General features: G+C 46.2%; 1 protein-coding gene across 1 annotated transcript in view; it reads left to right on the top strand.

The window, feature by feature from the left end:
• MYO9A (myosin IXA) overlaps nucleotides 1–25,524 on the top strand; it is a 191,584-nt gene that overhangs the window by 158,476 nt on the left and 7,584 nt on the right. The window contains exons 21-38 of the mRNA XM_026068429.1: nucleotides 327–449; nucleotides 980–1,129; nucleotides 1,395–1,705; nucleotides 2,792–4,486; nucleotides 5,732–5,813; nucleotides 6,399–6,611; nucleotides 12,887–12,999; nucleotides 13,443–13,600; nucleotides 14,820–15,049; nucleotides 15,538–15,654; nucleotides 16,343–16,531; nucleotides 18,245–18,292; nucleotides 18,934–19,045; nucleotides 19,918–19,979; nucleotides 23,027–23,219; nucleotides 23,647–23,775; nucleotides 24,406–24,511; nucleotides 24,720–24,851. Of these exons, the coding sequence (XP_025924214.1) occupies nucleotides 327–449; nucleotides 980–1,129; nucleotides 1,395–1,705; nucleotides 2,792–4,486; nucleotides 5,732–5,813; nucleotides 6,399–6,611; nucleotides 12,887–12,999; nucleotides 13,443–13,600; nucleotides 14,820–15,049; nucleotides 15,538–15,654; nucleotides 16,343–16,531; nucleotides 18,245–18,292; nucleotides 18,934–19,045; nucleotides 19,918–19,979; nucleotides 23,027–23,219; nucleotides 23,647–23,775; nucleotides 24,406–24,511; nucleotides 24,720–24,851 (4,163 nt within the window). The remainder of the gene's footprint in view (nucleotides 1–326; nucleotides 450–979; nucleotides 1,130–1,394; nucleotides 1,706–2,791; nucleotides 4,487–5,731; nucleotides 5,814–6,398; nucleotides 6,612–12,886; nucleotides 13,000–13,442; nucleotides 13,601–14,819; nucleotides 15,050–15,537; nucleotides 15,655–16,342; nucleotides 16,532–18,244; nucleotides 18,293–18,933; nucleotides 19,046–19,917; nucleotides 19,980–23,026; nucleotides 23,220–23,646; nucleotides 23,776–24,405; nucleotides 24,512–24,719; nucleotides 24,852–25,524) is intronic.

Genomic DNA, 25,524 nt, shown 5'->3' with positions numbered 1-25,524 from the left:
CCTTCTGTAGTTGGTTTGAGGGGTTTTTAGCTCAGAATTACCTCGCAGACAGATTGGGCAGGCTCTCTCCTCCCACGCCGAAAGACATTCGATCATTCCTGGGCCTCTGCTTTGATGGGCTTCCCGTGCAATGTTGAACCACAGATGGCTCAAATGGAGGAARCTTTGTGTGTTCTCCAGTATGGAAAATGCTCTCTCTCCTCCTGCTGACCTGACGGATCCTGTTTCATGTGGCCGGTGGAGCAAGTCACAGAGTTATTTATGTAAGAAAGTGACACAGCAGTGCCCATTTAACCAAATTTTGGTGGTTTGTTTTTTTTTCTCAGGATTTTGTCAACCATTTCCATGTCCTTCTGCCACAAGGAATCAGCCCATCCAAGCACAATATCCATGATTTCTTCAGGAAAATAAAACTCAATCCGGACAATTATCAAGTTGGAAGAACAATGGTAAATGTTTATCCTCAGCTCATGCGTACACTTAAGATAGAGATATAACACTTGCCTGCACTTCTATACTGATATATCAACATCCTCATCTATGTGTTTAATTAACAAAACTCTTTTTCTTCTGTTTGCCAGCAGCAAATGGCTCAAATGATGGTTTGAATGTTGCTAACACAAAATAGTAAGGAACAGTTTTGTTTTGACCAAGTCACAGTGTTCTGGTTTTAACAAGCCGGCCTTCAAAACTTGTCTGTGTATAGACATAGCTTGTTGTTATGACAGCTATCGTCTTGTCTTCCCAGAAGGGAAAAGTAGAGGCTGCTGTGATTTATGACTGATGTTCAACATTGACAGTCCCAGGCTACAGATGAAATTCCAGAGACCTGTCACAGGTAGTCTAAAAGCAGCCGCTAAACTTCCTTCTGGGTGTTCAGGGTGCAGCAGCCAGTGGAGTTAAATCGTTTGTCTTGTGGTTGCAGAAGAACAATGTTGGTTTTCCAAGCTCATTGTTTTTTGGGGGTTTTTTTGGTCAGGTTTTTGTGAAAGAGCGGGAGCGCCAGCTCTTGCAGGACTTGCTTCACCAAGAGGTGCTCCGAAGGATCACCCTGCTGCAGCGCTGGTTCCGCAGTATGCTCTACCGACGGCAGTTCCTGAGCTTACGGCAAGCAGCAATAATCATACAGGTAGGTGGTGACGAATAGTTTCACTGAGATTGCTAATTACAGCCCGTAACTCCCAGAGCTTACGGCTCTATCCGTAGTTAGACTATCTGACGTGTGAATTGAGTTCTCCTCTCCAAGGAGCTTACAACCGGAGTTCAACTTCTAGTGCAGTAATAAGTGACTATGCGYGCTTGGGAGAGACAAAGTCAGAAGGGTCATGTGAAGGCAGATGCCCTCTGATTCTGTCACCGTTCACGCTCCGAGGACCTGCCTGTTGTATTTGCAGCAATACTGGCGTAGCTATCGGAGTCGAAAGCAAGGCGAACCAGCACCGGAGCCTCTCGTTCTCAGCAAAGCGGCGGTYGTTCTCCAGAGTCACTGGCGGGGCTTTGTACAGAGACGGAGGTTTCTGCAGATGCAGTTTGCAGCCCATCTCATCCAGAACTGCTGGCGGGAGTACGCGAAGCGGCGTCACGAGGCGGCCACTAGCATCCAGGCAGCCTGGCGAGGGCACTGCGCAAAGCGCTTTTACCACGTCAGCCGGAACAGTGTCATCTGTTTGCAAGCAGCCTGCAGAGGATATTTAGCRCGACAAAGGTAACGTGACTTACTGAAGGTATTGGGGCTTATTTAAGGTAATGTGACAATTAGTTTAATTCTGTGAATTAAAAAAGAAAATGCTTTCTGATGATGCCCGTCGCGGGGGAAGATGCAGTCGGTATGAATTCTGGCAGGGCTCAGGCTACCGTGACTTGCAGATCATGGTGTCCCTTCTTAGGATCCCTGAGGCTGTCATGACCTGCCCTGATCCTTCACTGGGCCACGCTCCCTACCAGAGGAGTTCAGTTAGCTGCACATCCTACTCTTAGAATAAGCAGAGCCTATTTCAGGTTAGAGCACGTAGGCAGTGGCGAGTTGAGGACATAAATACTTGCGAGTTTTTTTTTTTTTTCTTGGCAGCAGTGCTGGTTTAAGTAGCTTATTTTTAGCTCAGATTGGCTCGCTGATCTGGTTGCTGCACTGTCTCCCAGACAGTCAGACAGCAAGTGGTGCTTGGACAGAAGCAGCGACAAGAGTTGCCTAAGCCAGCTGCTGCTGAGAGAAAAACATTTGCGAGCATTCCCTGTACGGTCTTGGCTCGCTTACTGCAGGGCAGGTCTTCATTCATTCCAGGGAAGCACTGCCTACMAGGTGTTGAGTGATTGACTTAGGGTGAAAGAATTGGGAGCCAGGAAGAGCTGGTAGTGCAGTGTGGGAGTAGCTACTGGCTGTACCCAAGTCAGCCCAGGCAGCGTGATGGTGAAGATCAGACTCGGAAAGCCAAGGCGTGACATGTTACGCTTTCCTGGCTATGTCWACTTACAAACCAGCTAAACTGGGGATGAAGTCTGGAGCCGCTGTCATCGGCACAAGAGAAGCTTTTGGGGGTGCTGGTGCAATTCTTGATTAGGAGAGATGGCAGAAGAGGAGAAGATTGAAAATTCACTTTGGATACATAATGTGTGCACACGTCATCTTGCTCTTGACTTCCAACAAGAAGGGCTGCCTGAAATGCCTGTGGTGATGAGATGGTGAGATCCATGCTGATGAGATGCCACTGGTGCAGTGCCTTGAAGCAGTGTGATAGGGCACAAGGATACAGTGAATTTTTTTTTTGTTGTTCTTTGTTTTTTTTTCTTGCAGGTTCAGAGCTTTGAAAGAGCAGAGATTAAAAGACAGACAGCTGGAGAATGGCCTGTCAATTAGAGAAGAGGATGGACTGGAGGCAAATGATGCTTTGGAAATTAAGGGCTCAGACCCCTCTAAGTGGGAGGATGGCTCATTTGAAGAGAGAGTGAGAGCTATAGAGGAACATAAATCGCTGATAGAGAATAATCGGCTGAATCMCATGGACCCATTGGATAGTACAGGAAATTTATTACACAAAAGACATGAGAGAGCCAGTAGCCAAAGTGGTATGGACACTGAAGAGGAAGTAGTTGTGAGAGAGAGACCCAAGTCATTGGAGGATCTCAACCAGAAAAAAGTGTTTCGTGCAAAAAGAGAAAGCCGGAGAATGCGTGAATTGGAACAGGCAAAATTTAGCTTGGAATTGCTTAAAGTCCGGTCCACTGGAGGGCTGTCACCTTCAGAAGAGCGTCGGTGGTCCACAGAGCTTGTATCTGAGGCACTTCATTCCCCTCAGGGAACCCCAGAGAGTGAAAGCTCTCAAGGGAGCTTAGAGATGTTAAGCTGTGAAGATACCCCAAGTAAACTTGTTTCYGTAGTTTTAGATGAGCAAGATGTGCAGTCGTTTTCCACGGAGACCCAGGACTCTTTACCTAGCACTCCTCAGCCTCATTTGCAGGATAAGTCTTTCTGTGCAGCAGATGTGAACAGCAATTTATCCAGTTGCAAAAGGAGGCCTTCAGACTCTGAGTTAACAGATAACCGCACTACTAAGGAGCGTGAAGTCTGTGATCCCCAGAATGTTATATACAAGATGCATCCAAGAGAAACCTTCCTTTCTAGTAATCTACCGACCTTCTACGTTCCACCCCAGGACAACTCAAAAGTAAAGCAGTCATTGCTGGAGAATAACCTGAGGAACAAACCAGCTGAAAGAGAAGAGAAAACAGTTACGTCCCCTCAGATCAGGAAGGACTCTGAGTCCGACAAGCAAGACCAGGGCAAAACCTTGAGAGGGGAGGTAGGGGAAAAGGCTCYTACCAAGAGAGAGGAACGTGGGACAGCTGTTGGAACACAGACCCATTCTCCAGACTCAGTAATCAAGAGACTGGAAAAACTCAATGTGGAGAAGGAAGAACGGCAAAAGCAGCTTCAGCTGCAAAATGAGAGGGAGATGATGGAGCAGATCCGCCAGCAGAAGGAAATTCTAGAGAGACAACGCAAAGCCTTTGAGCAGCTTGAGAAACAAGGGAGGATGGAGGCTTTGCAGAGGGTTGAGCCAAGCAGAATCAAGGACCCTTCTCTCAAACCATCAAAAAGACCAGACAGCCGGCCTCAGTCTGTCCTCATCCTGCATCCCCAGAGCAGAGGGGAGCACGGCTTCGCCCCAGGTATAACTCCAGCCTTGTCAGTAGATATTAAAGGTCTCACTGTTGGGAACAGAGGAAACTCTCCAGCCCACAGYGCCCCAAAGGACAGACCTGTCAGCATGTTCATAGAGCGAAAGGAAGGTCAATCCGGAATGGTGCTTGAACCGACCCGGACAGAGCGGACCAACTCCAAACTGTCTCTGGACTCCAGGGATTTCCCGGGCAGCCACCTTTCTCGGACAGAGCGCCTGAGGCAGCCCCGGATGCCAAACCAGGTGGCCGATGAGACAAGGGCGAGCGCTATCTTCTTCACGCCGAAAGACAGTCCCTTCGGCCTCCAGTGAGTAAAAAGATAGCGTGCTTTCTTTATAGCGTTAGTCACGTAAACCCATCTCTAACCATGTTATTTCTGGGGGCTGTACAAAATACCTCTTGAAACAAAGCCCGGTGTCGGGTTTGCTGACCTTCAGACAGTGAATGGGCACAGAGCAGGGGAAGGTGATGATGTYTGGGAGCTGGAAATATTCTTTCTAATTCTCTTATGCGATGGGTGTTATGTAAACCGGGGGAGATAATCATAGATATTAGCAGGTGAAGGGTGTTGATAGCAAGAGAGGTGAGACTGTTTCCATTTATCCTAAGTGAACAGTGGGATGAATTTCTTTCTCAAGGTAAAAGATGAAGAAAAAAATTGTTAGGATTTTTGGGTGGTCAGTATAGACATCACTAGAGAACAGGAAAAAAATCTAAAAATCCCTGTTCTTATCGTTAGAATGAGCATAGCCAGGATGAACATTCAGATGATCTTAACTGTTGCTGGGGAAAAAACAATTATCTTGAGGGGGTTTAGGATAAGAGCATGCTTTTGACAGTGTATCGCTTGCGTGTAGRGTTACACACGTGATGGTCTTAGTGGTCGTTCCAGTCTGTTGCATTTGCACCGTGCACTGCTTAAATGATGGGCTCCTTCCAGTCTCGCTGCAGGGTCTAGACACTGCAGCAAGACTGGTCAATGGTGAACTGAGCAAAGGGGAAGTTAAATGGGAGCGGTAATGAGTGCTCCCTCGATGCTATGTTAGAGGCAAAGTGGCRGTGCTCTCCTTCCAAAAGAGTTTATGTGAAAACCTGCAGGAGGCTCAGGAAAATCGATTTGSAGGTGGTTATTTGAAAATAGTCTCTTTTTTTGTCCCCCTCCTCTCCCCTTCTTTCCATGGTTAGTGCGCAAAACAAGAAACAGGAAAATGAAAACTATATTAAAAATTACTCTCTTTTCCTCCATTTGTCACTCCAAACTTTTCATGCTACGAGAAAACAGCCAAATTTCAGAATGCAGAACTTAAAAGATACCACACATAGGCATTGTAAAGGGAAACGTGCAATTTGCCAGGCAGAAGTTCAGACCTTCATGTCCCGTGGCATTAAGCGGAAGCCCGAAGATTTCTAAGCGACTGAAAACTCTTAACGTTGCGTTGCAATTCGTTCTTGATTCCGTGCGCTCCATCCTTGCGTGCTCCCGAGGTCTGGGCTGGCGCTGCAGGAAAGCRTTTCCGAGAAACTTCAATGCCTTTGTTTTGCTGCGTTTCAGCAGGGAAGCGAGTCCGCAGTGCCTTCCCAAAGGTGAACTAGCTAGGAAGCCCTTTAAGATTCCTGGGTCTGGCAGAGGAGAGGTAAGTTGCAGCTTTCTCATTTTCTCTTTTGATTGAATGGGGTGGGGAAAAAGAAAAAAAATAAMAAACCAACCCAAACCCTTATTCTGCCAGTTTGCCCTCAAATGCTTCAGAGACGAGAACTATGAAGCACACGTGCTGCTAAATGCAGGATGTTTGGGGAAGGGGGATATTGAGAGTACGGCGACTTTCACGCCTTCGCTTGAAAAAAGCCCAGGTAGCATTAATTCACAGCAGTGCAGAGTTGCTCTTGGTTTAAAAAAGAAAAAAAAAAAAAAAAAAAAAGGATCTTGCAATCCTGATGGCAAACACTGTAGACCGCAGTCTTGTCTCGTTTGGTTTTACCGTATGTCCTGGTAACATCCATTATTGTCCATTTTCTCAGTGCTGTCTCGGCTTTTGTTTCTCCTGGTCCTTTCCACACTACATGTAATAGAGTGTGTTCTCTGTGGGATGCAATGTTACTCAGAGATGTCTTAAGGCCATATTTGACCTACTCTGTGATGCCAAACATCCGTAGAATCTCCTTTTATTTTTAAAACTTTTTTTTTTTTTTGTTATCTGTTTTATCATTTGGTCAAGCAGGTTGCCAGACCGACCCATAAAAAGAAAGCCCGCATGGCGCGGACGCGCTCCGATTTCTTGACTAGAGGTACTTTTGCTGATGGGGAGGGGGATACGGAGGAAGATGATTACGATGACAATTTTGAGTTCCTTCTCTCCTCTGACCAACCTCCTCATCCTGAGACAGGGCCTGCAGCCAGGCTCGGGCAGGCCTGTTACAGTGACTCCGAAATGGTAATTTTCCAATGTGTTGGGGGTGGAAAAAAAAAAAAAAGGGAGCAAGCGGATAGGCGGGAGCATTTCTTTGCTAACCTAAGCTGCACTGATCSCTACACCGCTTCTTCTCCCACTTACAAGGATGTTGTAGACGGGTAAACTCGGAGAACACAGCAGAAGCAAATACCGAATGGAAGGAGAAGTCGTTTGTATTTCTCTGAGCCGAGGGGCTGCTTTCCCCATTGATTCAAGAGCAGCTTCCATGCTTTACGAAGGTTTTCTGTAGCGCTGCAGTGCGTGTTGCACAGCTGCCTACTTTTTTTAAACCATGTTCCCTTCAATAGCAAAGTCCCACTAGTATCTTCTGACACGATCGTCTATGCAAAGAGAAAGATCAAGGCAAACGTTATTGACCAAAAAGCAACAAAGAAAACGAGATAAATCTCACGCCTCCCATTACTTTTGATTCTGTATCCTCAGCCACAGTATCTGATGGTTATTCAGGCCTCAGTTGTTTGGAATGACACTGGTAGACAATATCTTAGAGAACGCAAAACTGGGTAAATTGGGCAATAAAACATAGTGGGAATGAAATAGTGAGTTAAAAAAAATGGGGAAAAAAACAACCTAGTGGCTCTGTCAAGCACAGATCGCAGTAACTGATCTCCCTTGGCAAGTCCACGCACTATATAGCACAGTGTTACATGAACGTGTGCCGCTGTGTAACGCGGAGCGTTTGCTTCTCATGCTTCATCTACAGCCTGGATAAGGTGCTTTCGGAAAACCGAGAACAGACAGTGCTTACTTTTGAAAAGGGGGTTTTCTGAAGTGTAGGAGGACAGCAAATTCAAACCCTTACGCTTTTTCTGTTGCCCTGAGGTGGCATAGATGTTCACGTAGAAGGGTGACTATCCAAAAAAGAGGCATCTCATGTCCTCAGCACGCAGACTGAGCGTGACATAATGCTGTTTTACTCATATACTGAGATTATGATGATAAACGCTACAGAAAACTGACTGATGGCACAAAAACCAAAGTTCAGTTTGACATTTTAGTCGGGACCTTTGCTGTTCTGCCCATCCCACAGCATTGCCATGGAGCCAGCAAATATGTCGCGCGATCCTAAAATCTGCCTTTGCAAGAAATTTGCCAAAGGCCGACAACTAAACAGGGCTTTTCATGCCTTTTATTTTGTTAATAGCCTTTGTTATAACTAAACAATAATTTTTTTCCCAGAATAATTTTGTCGTTGGAAGGGGGGCAGAGATTGGATTATAAATTCTATGAATTTTTATGGTTACTCTTAATAAACATCCGAGGCTTTTGAGGCAGGAATGCTTGAAGTGCTGCCTGTCAGGAATGTGGTTGAAAGGCACCGCTCTTTGAACTGAGCTCGTTTGGCTGTGTTTCAGTTCTTTTTCTCCCTTCTTTTGTCGCAGCAAAGGGAGAGTTTTACGTAGAAGTAATGCTGTGACAGGCCTTTTTTTCCCCCACCCGTTTGGTGAGAAGCGAGCTTAAATACACACGTGTGCGTGCAAACGCAGTGCCTGCCGTTCTGCACCTTTGGTTTCACTTGAACCGCACGTTCGAAAGCACTAGGAGAAAAATAAAAATCGGGCTGGCCCACTCCAACAGAATCAAAGACCCTACACCAAAATGGAAAAAAATATCAGCAAGGGAGGAACGAGAAGCAAAATTTGCAGGGGTACCGCTAAAAGCACCCACGCATCTTTGGGAGGCAACTCCCAGCGGCGAAGGCGTGCTTGCCCGGAGGTTGTCCCTCCGTAAGTGCCCGCGRCGCTGAGGGAGCTTTGGTGGGCAGAGGGGCCGTGAGCTCTCCTCAGCTGATGTTCAATGCCGGCTTTTTCGTCTGGAGCTCCCCTTGCTGCAGTCTCGCTGGCTGGCAAGGTCGGATGCAGACCGGCTCCCCGGAAATGCTCGAAGAAACCCCTCCGAGCRTGGGGAAAGCTCGGGGAGAGGCGCTGTGCCGTGCTGTGTTCCTGGAGGCTTACCCTGTTACAAAGCAGTAGCTCTTTAGCCGTAGAAATCTTTCCCCCTGGAAATCTCTGCCGAGATGCCAAAGGTGGTGGGCTCACTGCTTGGCAAGCTCCGGCCTCGGGAGGGCTCGAGGTCATACCGCTCATCCGAACTGCTCCTGCGCCTCTGCTCACCGGGTTTAACAGCTGTCACTGCATGCAAGTAGTAGTAGGTGCCGACTGTGTCTCCGCTCTCCTCCTGCCTCCCTGTTTCCCGCTGCGCTCCATCACGAGCTCTAACCGGTGGTCGGGCTTTCACCGCGGGCCAGCCCTGCTTCCTCGCCAGTGCTACTCGTGACGTTGCGCGTGCAGCGACGTTGTACGTCCGTGTGTCTGGAAAACCGTGTACAGTGTTTCCATCTGTATTCTGTATTGCACGTTTGGGACCAGCTCTTTGGCTTGGGGCTCCTCTGCGTGAGGACCGGCACACCTTTAAGGCAGAGCCGCTTTTAGCAGCGAGATGGAGGGGCTGTTCGTTCCCAAGGAACAGCGGAGCCTGGTCGGGTGTTGCAAGTCGTGAAGCAGCCTGCAATACAGCAGTACTGATGTGTGTTGGACAAGCCAGAATACGTGCGTAGGCGTATTTGTGATGTCTTGTGATGTCCATCTGAAGGCCAGTCAGGCAGCCTCCGTGTGCAGGGTGCCTGTCGTTTTAGTGACTAGCTTATTCATATTGCTCCTGCCCCCGGCTGCTACTGCCCCAAAGGCCTCTTTTGCTGGTTTCGATGTGCAGCTCAGTGGCCAAAAGGCTGCTGGATACAGGAAAGAAAGACCACATGTGACCTTGCAAAGTTAAGCATGTGAGGACTCACCAGCTGTACTGGCGTGAGCCTGCCCGTCTTGCCCGGGGGTTTCTTGAGCCTCGAGTCAGTGAGTTTGTATCGCCAGCTGGGTAAGTAGAGTCCCACCAGAGCACGATGGTCCAGGGTAGCCCAGAGCAACAAGGGCTGGGAGCATTTTTGGCCAGAACCAAAATCCAAGGTGCAACTGTTTGAGGTGGGAGAAATCCCTCCCTGGCTATGTTCAGCACATATTAATACTGCTCCTGTTTTGCACCTAAGCCTGGAGAGCTTTCCTCGAAGAGAGAAATAGGTGACCTAGGTGAGAGAAACCACACTTGCAGTATCTTCTGAAGCATTTAGTTCTCCTTCAGCAGAGGCTCTTGCAGAGACTGCTTGGAGAGGGGGACGTGGGTAATGACGCTGTGATGTATTTTGCTCCAGCCTCTGCACCAAAGCCGTGAATTCACAAGCACTAGTCTGAGTATCTCTGTAATTTGTCACCAGCTGATCCCAAGCATGCCTGAAGAGCCAGCAATGAAAGAAGAGCTCTTGCCCTAAGCTGCTGTTCAGAGTGAGCGTTGCACTTTAGGAAGTCCTTCAAGGCAGCGTGCAGAAGGATTTCACCCCCAAAATGGCTTTACTACTTAGTCTCAAAACCTAGAGAGGTTGCTGTGGTAGCAGAGGAAACATTGGACTATAATAGATCAAAAATGGGGACAGAGCAGAGAGACTCACAATAGTAATGGTTAGGAGATGCAGGGAGGCAAGATCTTTCGGTGGAGGTTGAATCCTTTGATTAGGCCAACTGAGAGCAAGTTTCGTCTCCCTACAAATAGCAGAGAGAGGCAAACTGTCCCAGAGGGGCCTGCAGGCAGCAAAAATAAATTTAAAAAGTCATCTTGATGATGAGGCTGTGTGCCGCGTCCAGCCATCTCATCGTGCGCCGTGATGGCAGAAAGCCCTCCTTCTCCTATTGCACACCTGTAAACGAGCGGCCCCGTTTCAGTCCTTTTAACATCCAAGCAATATCTTCTCTGCTGTGTTTTGCCTTGTAAAAAGGCCTTTTTAACGGAACTAGTTTTTCCCCTCTGTCAAGAACTGTGTTCCCATGTCTCACGGTTAAGGAAAGGTACCTCCAGGAAAATGTGCCTCCTTGCTCTCACAGATTATCAAGGTCCATATACCGCTGTGTTCAAGCACTTTGTTGCTTGCATTATTTGTTGTCTAATTATCCCGATTTTTTAATTATCTCAAGTTACATCAGCTTTGGGTCTTGGCTCACAGATGCATTCCTTCGATGAAGAACAGGATTTATACATGTTTTGATTTAAAACAAAACAAAACAACTTCCTCTGAGCTATGTCTAAAGACTACATTACCGACTTGTTTGAATGAAAGTCTCCTGCTTGTGTCGGAGATTTCACTTGCTTTGCTGTACTCCAAAATCAAATGCCAGCTCTGCTTGTGGACTAGCTGCGATGTATAAAACAGTGCAGATGTCCTATAGAGCAACCTTTATGGTGCTCTTAGAGCTCCCTTTCCCAGCCTACCAGAATCGGTGCATACCAGTACGCTTTAAATGGCTCTGAAGAGGAAAAGGGAATTAAATTCCCCCGTGAAATCTGGTATTATTACACAGCAGAGCACTGGAAGCGATTGAAATGTTGAAGTTGCTTCGGAACAAAATGTTATCCATGGAAGTAAATGGGTCACTTAAAAAAAAAAAAAAAGTAGTGCATGTGGACTGAATACAAACCACTTTCTTGGTTTTTTTGATGTTTTGCTTTTTCCCCCTATGTCCATATGCAATTTATATGTGACCATCACCTAATTACAAGAACTACAGGGACGACAAATCCTTTCATGTTTCCTTTGCAGCGGCAGTTTTGCCTTATGTGCTGCCATCTCCCGGCTGGTCGGAAAGTTAGTACGTGGGTGAAAAATGTTAAAAATGAGGGAGAGCGTTACGTGGTAAATGCGACTACCCTAGAGCCCGTATTTTGTAGAATTTTGTTTGGAACACTTTCATGCTTAAAAACAGAGCCCGTTCAGTTGAGACATTTAGATAAGTGGGTCGAATAGACAAGGAAAGAAAGACGCTCCTTGGAAAATACTGTGTTGCCTTTTAGCGCTCATCATCTTTGGGAACAACGCTTGCTTTTTTTTATTGCCTTTTTTTTTTTTTTTTAATAGAGTGAGAACATTTTTATGCTGCCCACTGACACAAATGTCCACAGCTCTTTGGCGGTCTCCGAGTCCATCGGGGCCGGTAGGAACAGGACAGCTGAGCTCACCACCTTCAGCTCATCCTCCTGCTCCAGGGAGGATAAGATCTCCTCTCCACTGACGTGGTGGCAATCCTTTTCCAAATATCAACAGGCCTTTTCAGAGTAAAAAAAGACAAAATCCGTGGCTTTCAGATAGTTTTTTCCTACACTCTAGCCGAACTAGAGCAATTTAGTAGTATTTCCCAAGATAAACACCATTGTTCACATAATGCAGTGGTGGAGGCTTTGCGAGTATGTGAGGAGATTAGGACTAAGGTAACATCTTCATTTTAAGTGCCTCTCAGGACGTTTTTTTTTTTTTTGATAGCGGCTGTTAGTCCTTAAAACATAATGTCATGAAAGCAGCCCGTCTCTCCTAATGCTCTAGAGAGGGAAGAAAATGCCATCTCTTGCATTGTCTCCTACAGCAGGCAGCATTATAGAAGCAGTGCAAAATCTACCATCAAACAGAGTGAAATAATTTAAAAATGCATTTTCAAAAAGGCATATGTAATATCGCTCATGGAATGCTATTACATTTAATTGATTGTGAATTCATCTCACTCTTAAAAATTATCCCAGGGCGTTTTAAATGGTGATGGAAAGCTGAGATCCTTTGTACTAAAGCTGCTTCATACCTTATTTCTGAAGGCATCCTTTTAGCTTGCCCTTAGCACAAACGCTTTGGGCTTTTATTCTTTTTTTTTTTTCCCCTGCAAAGTCCACAAAAAGAGCTTAAGGAGGAGAGGCAGATTCTGCAAGGATGTACTGATATGGTTGAAGGTGCCGCGTACTGACAGCTCCTTTGTTGCTGGAAACACCACAAATCGCTTTATCGTGGGTAACATCGCTCTTCTRAAATGGAGAGCTGGGCTGCTCACTCCACTGGAGTGATCCAGTTGGCTGAGCAGTTTGGCATGCTTGGTGATGTGGACCTGTGGCTTGGTGCACACTAATTTTGATCTTCTGTTGCTAGAGGAGTAAGAAGGTTGGACCTTGAGGTAGAAGTTCAGTAAGGTGTGTTAAAGTATTTCTCTGGCTGAAAAAGCTGCACAGGACCTTAGGTGTTTTCATCGGTAGGCAGATAGAAATCAGGACATGTTTTTCAGTCGTAACAGATGAAATGTCAAATTTTTGCTAAGAATGTCACCTGACATCTGAAGAACTGTCTCGTTTTTAAAATGGTTTCATGCTTGGAATTGTTGCAGACTGTACAGCGATTTGCATCTGGTGAAGGCCAAACTAAACTTCATAAAACCATGTCTCAGGGTGAGATTGGGAAGTTGGCAGCTGCGCAGAAGAACCTGGCTCCGGATGGGAGGTAAGGAGTATGGCTGGAGCTGGGGAACTGGGAGACAAGTCCATCCTGTGCTGTTCTGGATTTCCTTCGCATTGATGGAGCTGCTCCAGTCCCCAATTCAGTGTGTTTTCAAAAGCTGCTTTGCTAGCTAAACCAGCCATCAGCAGCAGAGGAGCTATCAGTGACACGTTTCATACGCGACTGTGAACATGCCCAATTAGAAGAGGTTCATATTGCAATAAAGTTTTGAAGCAATGTGACACATCTCCCATCCCAAACCACCTCTTGTAGGTATGGCTTGCAGTTTCTTGCATTTTATGAGGATGAGTATCCTGGTTTCCTTGTTAGCAGCTGTGTGAATTTAACTCTTTTTTTTTTTTTAAAGGCCAGAAGGTCGGGGAGATTTTGTGTAGAAGGAYGTTTTCCTAATTAAGGCGGTTTTTCTTTCCATGGATTATTTCCAGGCCTCAACGAGCCAAGATGAGATTCTGGGTGAAGGGGAAGCAGGGGGAAAAGAAGATGCCGAGGGAGAAGCTTGCTACCCAGTCTGAGCTGCTTGAGCTTTATGCAGAGCAAGAAGCGCCGAGCAGAGAGGTGATTCCTGGCTTGCAGCTCGGGGAAGGTAAGTTTAGGTTGAGCACCGGGCAGGCTTGCGTGCTGCTTGCAGGGCATCGGAAGGAGCAGAAAAGTTGCATTCACCATCTCAGCAGGGATGAAAGGTGTAGCTACTTTAAAGCTGGCTTTACACTACTTTTAACAGTGTAGCCCAATATGTAATGACTTGGGTAAAGGTATAGAATTTAGGAAAATTAGGTTATCTTGTAGGGTCATGGTATCTGTAAACTAGAGTATTGTGTATGAATGCATGGTCTAGATGAGACTGCTGGATAAAAGCAAGTTAGAAAACCATACTCAAAGTAGAGTTTGCACAAATCGAAAGGATGTACTGGTTGGACTTTTCTGGGCTGGGCATAGTGCTGGCCAATGTATTTTTCAGTGCTTTGCTTGATGGAGTGGAGACTATTTTCCTTGAGTTCACAGATAACACCAACCTGAAAGGATGGCAAGGAAGTTAGAAGAGAGGATCTAAAACTGGTCTTGAAGAAGTCAAAAAAAATTCAGAAAAAACAGTGTGCAGTATAACGAAAACAAATAGCATTTCTTTTCAAATTTCCTTATAGTTTTATGAATAGAGATTACCACTTTATTCATTAGGATACGGGCCAGACTCTCTCTCTCCCTGTGAGGAGATGCTGTGTGCTGCTCGGAAGTGGATTCTGTGCCTTTTGAGTAGCACGTTCCATTTTCCAGGAGCGACACAATCCCCATGTCACTAATCCTCGCTGCAGCCATCTGGCCGTTGACAGATGTTTCCCCTCTCGGCAGAGGGAAAAACCAGTGGAGAAAATAAAATTTAATCTCGCTCTAAGTACCATATAAATATAGCCCTTTTCTCCTCCACAGGTTTATTCTGAATCCTATCTCCTTATTTTAGTGGTGGAACTATTTTTCCTACGTGTTACCTTGCCATGTTTCTGTCAATATAGCTCTGAGAGATTAAGCTTGATTCTTCACTCATTCAGACTTCATCAAGAAACAGATTTTGCTTGCTGCCAGAGAAAGGACTCTACTTCTCTTTTAGACCTTAGGTGGTTGAGAAAAAACATTTTCGTTGCTTACAGCTTGATCTCACATAATGCAGGAGATGCTGAGAAACAAAATACACTGCAGAGCTTCAGTGAAGTTGGTTACAAACAAATGTTGCTACAGCATTTCTGGGCAGCCAGAGAAAAAGATAACTAACCTCCACTTCGTTCTCTCTTCCCCTTCTTAATTATCAGCCGTAGAGTTGGGTCCTCACCATCTGACACCCCCACGGAGTCCAGAGCTGTCAGGACTCTACCGCAAAGAATTTAAGGAGAACAAAGAGCCGTCTCCCAAAGTGAAGCGCAAGCGCAGCGTCAAGATCAGCAACGTAGCTCTGGAGCCCGTGCAATGGCAGAACGACTCGCTGCAGATCATAACCAGTGCTAGTGACTTGAAAAGCATGGATGAATTTCTCCTAAAAAAGGTAAAGCCTGTCATTACCACTCCAGTTGAATCATGAGAGAGCACAAAGAGCAGACAGAGGGAGCAAAACCGTATTTTTTTTTTTGTGGGGAGCAGTAGCAATATCAATAATCCAGCTAGGGGAAAGCTTCAGTTGCATTTGCAAAACTGCCAAACGTGCACAGCGTGGCAATGTGCACCAGGGCAGGAGTGGGAGGAAAGGTGGGCACGCCATGCACACGTAACACAGTCGTTTTGCACAGACACAGCACCTTTGCTACTTCCGTTGCTCTGAGCTGACCCCGATCACAACTGAGTGACCCAGGAGGCTAGGAGAGGAAGACTGCAGGGAAGTCCTCAAGTTTCTAAGTGCTAAGTTTGCAGGCGGTAGAAACTGCCTTGTAATAACACAGTGGAGACTATTCTTGAGTTCACAGATGACACCAACCTTACATAGTGCTCTGTCTCAGCACAAGTTGTATTAGTGCATAAAATGCTTTGGTTTCTCAGATGAATGAATTGGATAATGAGGACAGTAAGAAGGACACTTTGGTGGATGTCGTGTTCAAAAAAGCACTGAAGGAGTTCCGACAAAACATCTTCAGCTTTTACTCCTCGGCGTTAGCGGTAAGTGACAGCGCGACAAGTGGGACCTTCACCGTTCAGAAGAAATGAGGTGCGCTGAGTTCTCTTAGTGGTATGAAGGTGCCAATGCTTTCATTCCTCGTCTGCTTAGCCCAAATGAAAGGTGCTCCTGCTCTGTATTTGGTCCCATAACATTGTAAATTCAGACTAATGCTTCCTCATTAGCCAGCCCTCAGCAGCATACTTTGAGTGGAGGTTTCTAGTCTCCTACTCACAGCTTGCTCCCAGTCAAATGGGAGATGGCAGTAAGTCAGTAAACTCCTATTTGCCACCCAAAGTGTCTGGAAGCCTTTGTGCTAGATTTGTGGGTTGTGGACCTCTGAGAAACATGGAGCTCTGCTCTTCTGCTGCTTCTGAATCTTCACAGCAATCACTGAGCCAGGCCATGTTAGTGCCAAGACTGTAGGAAAAGTTCCCTCTATGATATTACGCAAACAGGCGTTTAATGTAGCTCGTGGCAGCTCCCCAGGTATTCCATACACTAAGAAGCTCCCTGACTACGGTCATGAAACAATTCTGTATTAGATGATTCCTTTTTCCTTCTTTTAGTCATACTTGTACTTTTCCAAAGCAGTTGGATGCCAGTCATGCTAAAACAATTGTTCRGAGCAGAAAAGGCAGTCTGGTGAATATAAAAATCTCTTTTCTTTTTGCTTCTGTTTATTTAAAGATGGATGATGGGAAAAGCATCCGGTATAAGGACCTGTACGCCTTGTTTGAGCAGATTTTGGAGAAGACCATGAGGCTCGAACAGAGGGACTGGAGTGAGTCTCCAGTTAAAGTCTGGGTCAATACCTTCAAAGTCTTTCTGGATGAATATATGATAGAGTACAAGCCCCTGGACTACACCGCAGTGAAGGTAGTTGTCACTTTTTTCTTAGCCCACTGAAGATTTATAAACTGTCTTTCTGTGGGGTGGTGCTCTGCATAGGCATGTGGGAACCTTGGAGACTGTTATCTTCTCTTCTGCTTAGTCCTTGACCACCAAAAAGGGGTTACATCATCTCACTTAGCGGGGCCACTGGTCCAGGCAACTCTTTTTGCTGCCTCACTCATTTAGTGAGGGGGTCAGTGATGGGAGATGGCCCTGGGCAGCCTTGCCCAGGACCTCTGTGGGATTTCCTGAGGGATCCCCTTGCTGGAGCTGCACTGGCAGCACGTCTTCAGTGACCTTGATGGAGAGGAGAGTTCATCCGCAGACTGTAGTGACTCTTGGGTGGGAGCCCTTGGAAGCAGGAGGGGAGACTTCAGGGATGAGGTTCAAGTGAGACTTTCAAATGCCTTTGGGTGATTCTCTGTACTGAGCATTCTGCGCAGATACGGCTTGTGGCTTTCTGAGAGACTTTGGATGGAAAAAACTGAGCACTGAGCCATAGAGAGAGAGTCACCCATGCTCAGCATGTCCTAAGGGCCGAGGTGGACAGCATATGCCGKCACACAAGGCATGATTCCCTGGTTGTGGTGCACTGTGGGCTTAGCAAACCTGAGTTCATTTCTGGGTTGAGCAGGGCCCTAGGCCACTGCCAGTGTGTGGAGTGTGTCTCCAGGGCAAAACTGCAACACTGGACAGTTGGAAAGGCACTTCCTGGTGATCTTTCTTCTTTGCATATTTGAGAGATGAGAAAAAACAGGTGAAAGTTCTGCACAATTGTTTAGGGCTCTGAGAGCATGTTCAGATGCCCTGTCCAGTCAGCATATTGCTTTTATAAGAGATTTTTTTTTTCCTAGTCTCTCAGCCTCTTCCTTAAGGAGGATGTCCTTCAGCATCAGGTCTGGTTGCAGGAGAAGGGGACAGAGCTGGGCAGTGACTGTCCTCAGGGTCTAGGTAGTCATTAGAGCAGTCAGATCTTGCAGTGTGTTTATACTGCCTTTCACAAACACGAGCTCCTCACTTTCTTCTCCATATTTTCCTGCAAGAACAACCACTGGATCCTAAGCTAGGCTTGGAAGATGGTGTTTATTGTACCATGCACGGGGGAGAGCAAATACTCTCTCCTCTGGCTCTCTAGGCAGGTGTTCTTGGGATCAGCTGAGGATCAGCTCCAGCTGCAGTGCTGTGCCAGGTACTTCTTTGGCATCTTGCCTGAGATCGGAGAGCTTTAGGCCACTGATGCTGGGCTTGGAGCCAGACCAACAGCTAATGCCAGCTCTGAGATGAAAACTGTGACTGTTGCCCAAGGGATTTGTGAAAATGGGGTGTTTCATAGGCATAGAAGCCAAGTTCGTGCTATTTTAGCCCTGACACCTACTGCTGCTAGTCAAAAGAGGCAGATATCCTTGAGGGCTAGACAGGTTTGAGGTGAAGCGACCAAGCTGTGGCAGGTAGGACCTGGGCTGCCCAATGCTGAAGTTGCAGAGCTTGCTGAGATCAGGGCCAGCACCTMTAGCAGAGGAGGCTGGTCCCCACCAGGCTCTGGACAGCTTCTTTCCATCCTTAGTGCTCTCTGGAGCAACTGTCCTGGGGCTGCAGGTGGGGATGCAAGGAGACAAAAAGGGTTAGAGATGAGACCTCTGTGGACCTTGCCTGTTGAAATTGTCCATAAATACACTTTAAATCTCTTTTTAATACTAGGTGCCAAAAACGGAGAGAAAAAAGAGAAGAAAAAAAGAAGCAGATGTGGTGAGTTGAGCACTTCAGGCCTGTACGTTAAAGAATTAATGCCCTCGTGGCCAGAATTACAACCGATAAGAGACCTGCTAACAACCTGTCCTATGGCGAGATCCAAACGCTGCACCCTGAACATGCAGCCATGAAAGGATGTGCTACAAACATTGGCAAGATGGTTTGCTTTGCTTGTGAACAGCCGTATCCAAAATGACGGGCTCAAAGTTAGCATTTACATTCAGGGCAAAGACCAGTAGAGGTCGTTCTCTAAAAACATGCTCCATATGCTGATGCCTTCATAGCTTTGAACGTGATGGTCTGGCTGCACGTGTTTGCTTTCAACAGTCTTTAAATCAGTTTGCCAGATACTGGGAGGGCAAATGAGGGGAAGGAGCACTTTGCTTCTTATACTTTCTCTCTAAGCCTCCACTACTGGCTGCTGTCAGTGAGGAAAATTTGGACTAAACACACCTCTGGGCTGGTAATCGGTCCAAAAAGGAAATGCAAATGGCAAACTTGCTCTAAATAAAAGCCCCCACTGCCAAGGAAGGAGGGTGTCAGAAAGCTGACCTTGTTCATCAACCTATTTTGCAGCAGGCTGTGCGTCCAGCTCTTTTTACTCACCACTGACTCCCACCCCCTGCGTTTTGTCCTAGGTGGAAGAGCACAACGGGCACATTTTTAAGGCCACCCAGTACAGCATCCCCACCTACTGTGAATATTGTTCCTCCTTGATCTGGATAATGGACAGGGCTTCTGTTTGTAAATGTAAGCATGGTCTGTTTGACTTTCCGCATGCTCGTTTTCCCCAGCGATGGCTTTTAGGCTCTGACAGATGTTCGCTACTGTTTCCTGCAACGCCAGACTCGCAAATACCTTGCATTTTTCATAAGAGGTTAGCTTTTGGGCCATCTTAAGGGCTTCTGAAGCCAACTAGTAAGTTCATCACACAGCAGTCCCTGCAGTAGGTTTACTTCTGTGCTTGGGAGCTTTGCATTACAAGTCTTGTCCCGTGGCTGGATGCTGGTCAAGCAACACTTAAGTTGCGCTTTAAGATAGATGGTAAGGAGAGTTGGTGAGGCAGGAATGGCAAACGTGTCCTACAGCTCCAGGCTGCACAGTTTTTGTGGGTCTTGTGCCCGTGACATGTTGCTTTGGTTTAGACCATTTGATTTCAAAGCATCTGAACGTTTGAGGAGATCAGGAAAATGGAAGAGGAACCGGGAGATGTTGATCTATTTTTTTCATTTTTTCCAATGTTTCTTTGATTAAGTTGAAAGTGCCAACCTTATGGTATTTAAGGCTCGTATCCGATGCAGGAAGTGTAAAAATTAGGTGCTATTTCCAACCTCTTTAAGCGTATCCATGTCTGATAGCTCCAAGTGACTCATGGATTATTTTCTGAGTTGATGTGTCAGATTTTTTTTTTTAATGTTACAGAGACTTAAATACGGTGCCTTTAAAATTAAAGGGTTCATTCTTTTGTTGTTGTTTGGGCRGATCTAATATAGGCTTGCCCCCTGACAAATGCAAATTCTATGTGCTTTTGACCTGCTCGTCCTGAGAGGAGCTAATCAATTTGCATTCGTGCAGAGGCCTGAAGTTTTGAATTGCTAAATATTTTTTTTCCATTGTTACAGTGTGTAAATATGCTTGTCACAAGAAGTGCTGTCTTAAAACCACAACCAAGTGCTCCAAAAAGGTAAGTTTCTCTCATTCCTTTTATCATCTTTCAGACCGTGATCCTGGTCTTATATAGCCCTTTAAAGAAAATATTTGCAGGTACACAAATTCATACAATGCTGGCAATAATCCTTCAGGCGGGGGATTGGAGTAGAGACCTCCAGAAGTCTCTTCCTACTAATGCTTCTGTGATTATATGTATTTTGGTAGTAATACAAGACACACRGAGGTCCATCTGCCCTGTCATGCGGTCCCTATTGCACCGATGTTCCCTGCCTTGCAACTACATTGAACGGAGCTATAACCTCGTTTTATAGTTTCCAAGGACTTCAAAGTTGAATACAGCTGCCGTCAGAAGATAACGTTTTTGATCAAAATCTGGGCTGTATGGAGAGCTTACAGTACCCAGAGCGTGGCATGTCGTGCAGTTCCTTGATTTGCGTTACTGCAGCTTTTTCGGCTGCTACGGTTTTTTATGTTTATTTTTAGAAGCGAAGGAATCCACATGCTTGCATGGTGTTCTTGCAGCCCGCTGCCAGGAGCAGGGCCTGCTGTGACATGTTCAACCCTAGGGTTTTGCAAGCCTGGAGCTTTTGTTCCCACCCCCGCGTGCAAAAATAACGGTTCCTCTTAACCCTGCTGGTCCCCGATCGCCCCAAACAGAGGTGGCAGCACGGCTGAGGGGGCGGCAGGAGGCTGGGAACCGGCAGCAGAGTGAGGGTGGGCGGAAGGTGTGAGAGCACTCACCGGTGCTCATTAGAGGTGAATTAAATATTGTTTGCCAGGTTTAAGTGTATGGAGGACAGTGAATGAATGCAGCAGGTCCTTCTAGATAACAATGAATCATCAAGCTGTTTTGTTTTTTTTTTTTTTGCAGTCATTTATTTTATGCTGCTTTTGCTCAAAAAAGCATTCTACAGCCGGGATAATAATGTGCGTAAAGCTTTATCAGCTCCCTAGGAGGTATCTCGGGTATACAGCTCCCATAAAGCCATATGATTATATTCTTCCCAAGAAATAATCTGACCTCCCTTTTGGATATTTGAACGTATTTGCTCTGATGTAGTATTTCTACTGCACTTTTCCCCTTCCTGACAGTCCATCTATTGCATCTTTGCAAAATAGCTGGGAAGGGGTTCTCTGAGTTTTTGCTCTACAAACATAAGTTTCATGAGCTCTCTGATTTTTTATTTTCAAAGAATATGGTCTTGCCTCGCATACTTTTAGACATTTTGCATCTGTGATTTGAGACCTGAGCAGCTGTGTCTCCTGCTGAGGAGACCTTAGGGCTTTGCTGTATGCTGCTATTTAGGTAGGAAAACAAGAAGTTTGTCCTAATGCTCTTGGGTCTGCAGTCTAAGCCTGTCACCTTGGCCACTGTTCAATGACGCACACCCAGCATTATAACAAACAGGAAGGGAATTCAGGCCAGGGAAAATTTTGCTGGAGTAGAATAACCACCTGATGCGGATTAATTAGTTAAATGTCAAGAAAGAGATATTAGTGTATTTCTTTGTTGATCTTTTGGTCCTTTTTTTGTTACCTTCCATGAGAAATGAAACCTAAAAACAAATACAGCTCTAAATAGTTGCTTGGAGATGTTCAGAGCGTTCTTATTCCTTGGGGTTTTTCTACACAAGAAAGTTGTTGTGCTGTAAACAAGGAAATGAATTTATGGTTTCTCCACATGAGCTTTCCGCATAGGCGTTTGAGGTCCTTCTATAGGAAGGCTTTGGCTCGTCTGTGCTTGATGGATTAACGTTTTTAGGGTTGTTCTGAGAGAGAGAGTGCCGCAGACTGTGTATTATGCTTTAAGAAAATCTTTATTTTCAGGCAACAGTCAATTTTGTAACTGCTTTTTAACCTTGTCCCCAAACGGATCTGTTTCTTCGGACTTCTGGTGGACTTGAGAGAATGCCAAGCTCATCTTGGTGGCTGCAGAATTGCCTTCACCCTCGCATTTCTGAGTCCCTTGATACCAGTATTTGTGGCCCTCTGTTTGAGTGAAACAACACGCAATTTTTGTGGCATCACATTTGATGATAGTTTTTGCAGCCAAACAGGTCCTGTGCTAAAAGGTTAAGAGATGGTTGAACAGTAGATCATGAACTTGAACTAGAAGCTGAAACCAGATGTTCCCAAGGCTGCTTCCTGGTGTGTTTTTTGCATAGAGCACTAAACGGTACAGAAATCTTCCCAGATCTCTCATGGTGATACAGTTTTCATTGGTGAAAGGATGACCTTGAATGTGAAAAACAAGATGGAAGAGTGCTTGTAAGGAGAACTTTGACCTGTCACCTGTCCACCACCACCTTGCTCGTTACTGGAACACAACAAGAGCTGCTCCAGAATCCCTTGGCTGGGGCTGGGCAGCACATTTCAAATTTGCTGAATGTCAAATCTCCAGCGAGCATTTACGGTCAGCCAAAGGGCTTTCCTGATGGATACGGATTTTTTTTTTTTCTCGCTCTTATTTTGACGTCGTATTTTTTCACAGATCTTTTGTAGTTGCCAATGCTGTGAGTTGATGTAGGTATCCGAGACTCAGGTTTACCCATTCTGTTTCATGCATCGTCTTCAGGCGCTGAAATCGTTCCTGGTGACTGTGGCAGAGCAGTGGGAGGTAGAGTAGCACCCTGGGCCTTGTTGCCCGGCCACATTGGCTCTGCTGGTCTGAGAATACTATAAACACGGTGCTTTGGTTCAACAAAGAAAACCTGAACTTTCACGGCTTGACACACGCCTGGAGACTGATTTAAAGAGCTGCTTTTCTGATGCAGCTCAGTAGCAAGCCTGGGCTGCGCGCGTTTGGGTTGCCACTGGCATGGGGTGGACGTGGTGACAGCCCTGCAAAACGTCGGGCTGAGGTTAAGCCTTCAGGGCTGTCTTGGCCTCCTTTGCAAACGGTTTTATTAGCTTGACTTGCAGATAACCTGGGTCAGCTGAAACGCGCTGCAGTTTGAATGGCAGTCTGCCCCGAGCACGGCGCAGGGCTGGGCCAGCGTTGCTTTCGGGCCGTTTTAAAGGAATTTCAAGCAATCTTGTCCTTTTTCGCTTCCCCACCAGTACGATCCCGAGCTTTCGTCTCGGCAGTTCGGCGTGGAGCTCTCGCGGCTGACCAGCGAGGAGCGAGCGGTGCCGGTGCTGGTGGAGAAGCTTATCAACTACATTGAAATGCATGGGCTGTACACGGAGGGCATCTACAGAAAATCGGGGTCCACCAACAAGATCAAGGAGCTGCGGCAAGGGCTCGATACAGGTAAAAAAAGAAAAAAACAGAAAACAAAAAACCCCAAACCAAAGCAAATAGAGACAAAAACTCCACAGCAGCCAGGTTTGATGTAAGGAGCTCAGAAGAGTTCAACGGGGCCAAAGAAATGAGCTTTCGGGAAATTGCTCCTCAGAAACTGATACCAGCAAAAAAAAAATCTCAATTCCCACACAAAGCCACTTGCCCTGGGAAACGCGCTTCTTGTAGTGACCAGGATTTTAATGTGTGAAGCTGAAATCAGATGCCAGGTTTCCCGTGACTGAATGTGGTGTGGTTTTGGGGCGTCGCTTTAATGTTTTCTGTCTTAGAGGAGTATTTTGTACATGCAGTGGCTTCATTTATGGCCTCGTGTTGATCACTTTGGGTTTTTTTTGCTTTCTTTCTCTTCAACCCGTTGCCAAACCCTGGTGAGCAGACATCGACAACGTGAATTTAGATGACTACAATATTCACGTCATTGCCAGTGTGTTCAAGCAGTGGCTCAGAGATTTACCCAACCCTCTCATGACCTTCGAACTGTACGAGGAGTTTCTGCGAGCTATGGGTAAGGAACATCCTTYGGCGTTGAACGCCTTGGCAGAGGGAAGTTACGGCTACTCTGAGCACCTTAACTCCTTATTTAACAGTTGGAGCCAGCTCAGCTGGTTTTGCCCAATCTCATTTGCCTGGTTCCCAGGAGAGACATCAAATTTTTGGCCCCTGTTATTATGCAAAGCAACATGCAGACCATGTTATGCAGAGCAACGTGCGTTTGGTGGCATGTGTTTCCATCACAGTCCAGTGGAGATTTCAGCCCTAGCAGGTAGCCAGATGATCTCTCTTCTAAGCAGAAGTATTAAGAACGTAGTCCTTGCTTTAAATATGAGGAACAGGTATAAATGTGGTTTTTTTAATTGYGTCCATGAGGATATTTTTCCGCTGCCAGCTATAGCAGACGAGCTTTTAAATAAAAAATCACTGAGTTTAGTAGTGTCCATGAGTATGTGAAGTGCAAGGAGGGCAATTGGAGCCTGTTCACGGTGGTGTGCGAGGGAGGAGAGCTGTTATCTTAGTCTGTATGGGTTAGCCCTATGCCTGGCTGCTCTTTACTGGTCACGGAGAGCTGCCTCCGCAAAGCTGGGGTGGCAGCGGGGGCTCAGCTGAAACCCTAACGAGGATGGTGTGTCTTCTCCAGGCCTGCAGGAGAGAAAAGAGACGGTCCGGGGAGTGTATTCAGTCATCGACCAGCTGTCCCGCACCCATCTCAGCACCCTGGAGCGCCTCATCTTCCATCTCGTGAGGTACGGCCGGCCGGCGCCAGCCTTCCTGGGAGCACCAGCACTCTTCCTCGCCAAGGGCCAGCTGCAGGGGCTCGGGCTTGCCAAGGACAGCCCCTTCCTTGCTGGAGTCCTGCGAGGTTTCCGGAGCTTTTGTCTCCCAGAGGGAAGTGAATTGGAACTGCCTTCTTCATGAATCTATTTTTTTTTTCCTTTTTTTCTTTTCTTTTAGGATTGCCCTCCAGGAAGAGACCAATCGAATGTCAGCTAATGCCTTGGCGATTGTATTTGCTCCTTGTATCCTCCGCTGTCCTGATACGACAGACCCGCTGCAGAGCGTTCAGGACATCAGTAAAACAACCACGTAAGAACATGGTGTTGTCATGGAATCATCTAGTTCCTGCTTTCTCAAAATGTTGCTAACCGTTAGTATGGGCAAACGGCTCCAGCATAGGGAGCTTTGATATCCTCTAGCGTGGAAACTTAAAACACTGTCCTGTTTTGCATATTAAGTGGGTCTTAATGAACTATTTCATATTCCCTCAGTACTTGAGAGGTTGTTAAGCAAGGATTGCTAAGTGACTGAGAATCCACAAGAGCAGATCAGCTTGCACTCCAGATTTTGATTATAAGGTCTCTGCACCCCTCATGTCCAACAGATCTTAGCAGGAGGTCGTGGAGCTTGTGCTGACGTAGTTTTATAATTAGTCACATTTATGGAAACCAGATCTTTATTGTTACTTATTTGGGGGTTTTGAGGAGGTGATGTGCTTGATTGCTGGACAGCAACATTAATATTGCATACTTAGATTTCTTTAAGGTATTTGACATAATCCCAAACATTTTACAAAGAAAGAGGAAAGCACTTAACACAGATTCAGTCTAGCGCATACTAAATAGATTAAAAAGTGGATAATTGGGACATCTGAGATGAATTGTGGTGGGAAATCATCCAGTGAAGGATGTTTTACTGGGGCTTTATAAGAGATTGCTTTGCCTCCAAGAGATGTATTAAAGTTGTTGAAGACCCAAAAGGG

This window comes from Apteryx rowi, unplaced genomic scaffold, assembly GCF_003343035.1.
Source record: "Apteryx rowi isolate R43461 unplaced genomic scaffold, aptRow1 scaffold_27, whole genome shotgun sequence".
In the NCBI taxonomy this organism is placed as follows: Eukaryota; Metazoa; Chordata; class Aves; order Apterygiformes; family Apterygidae; genus Apteryx; species Apteryx rowi.
Note: the sequence above shows the minus strand (reverse complement) of the source record. Positions and strands in the feature narration are given on the sequence as shown.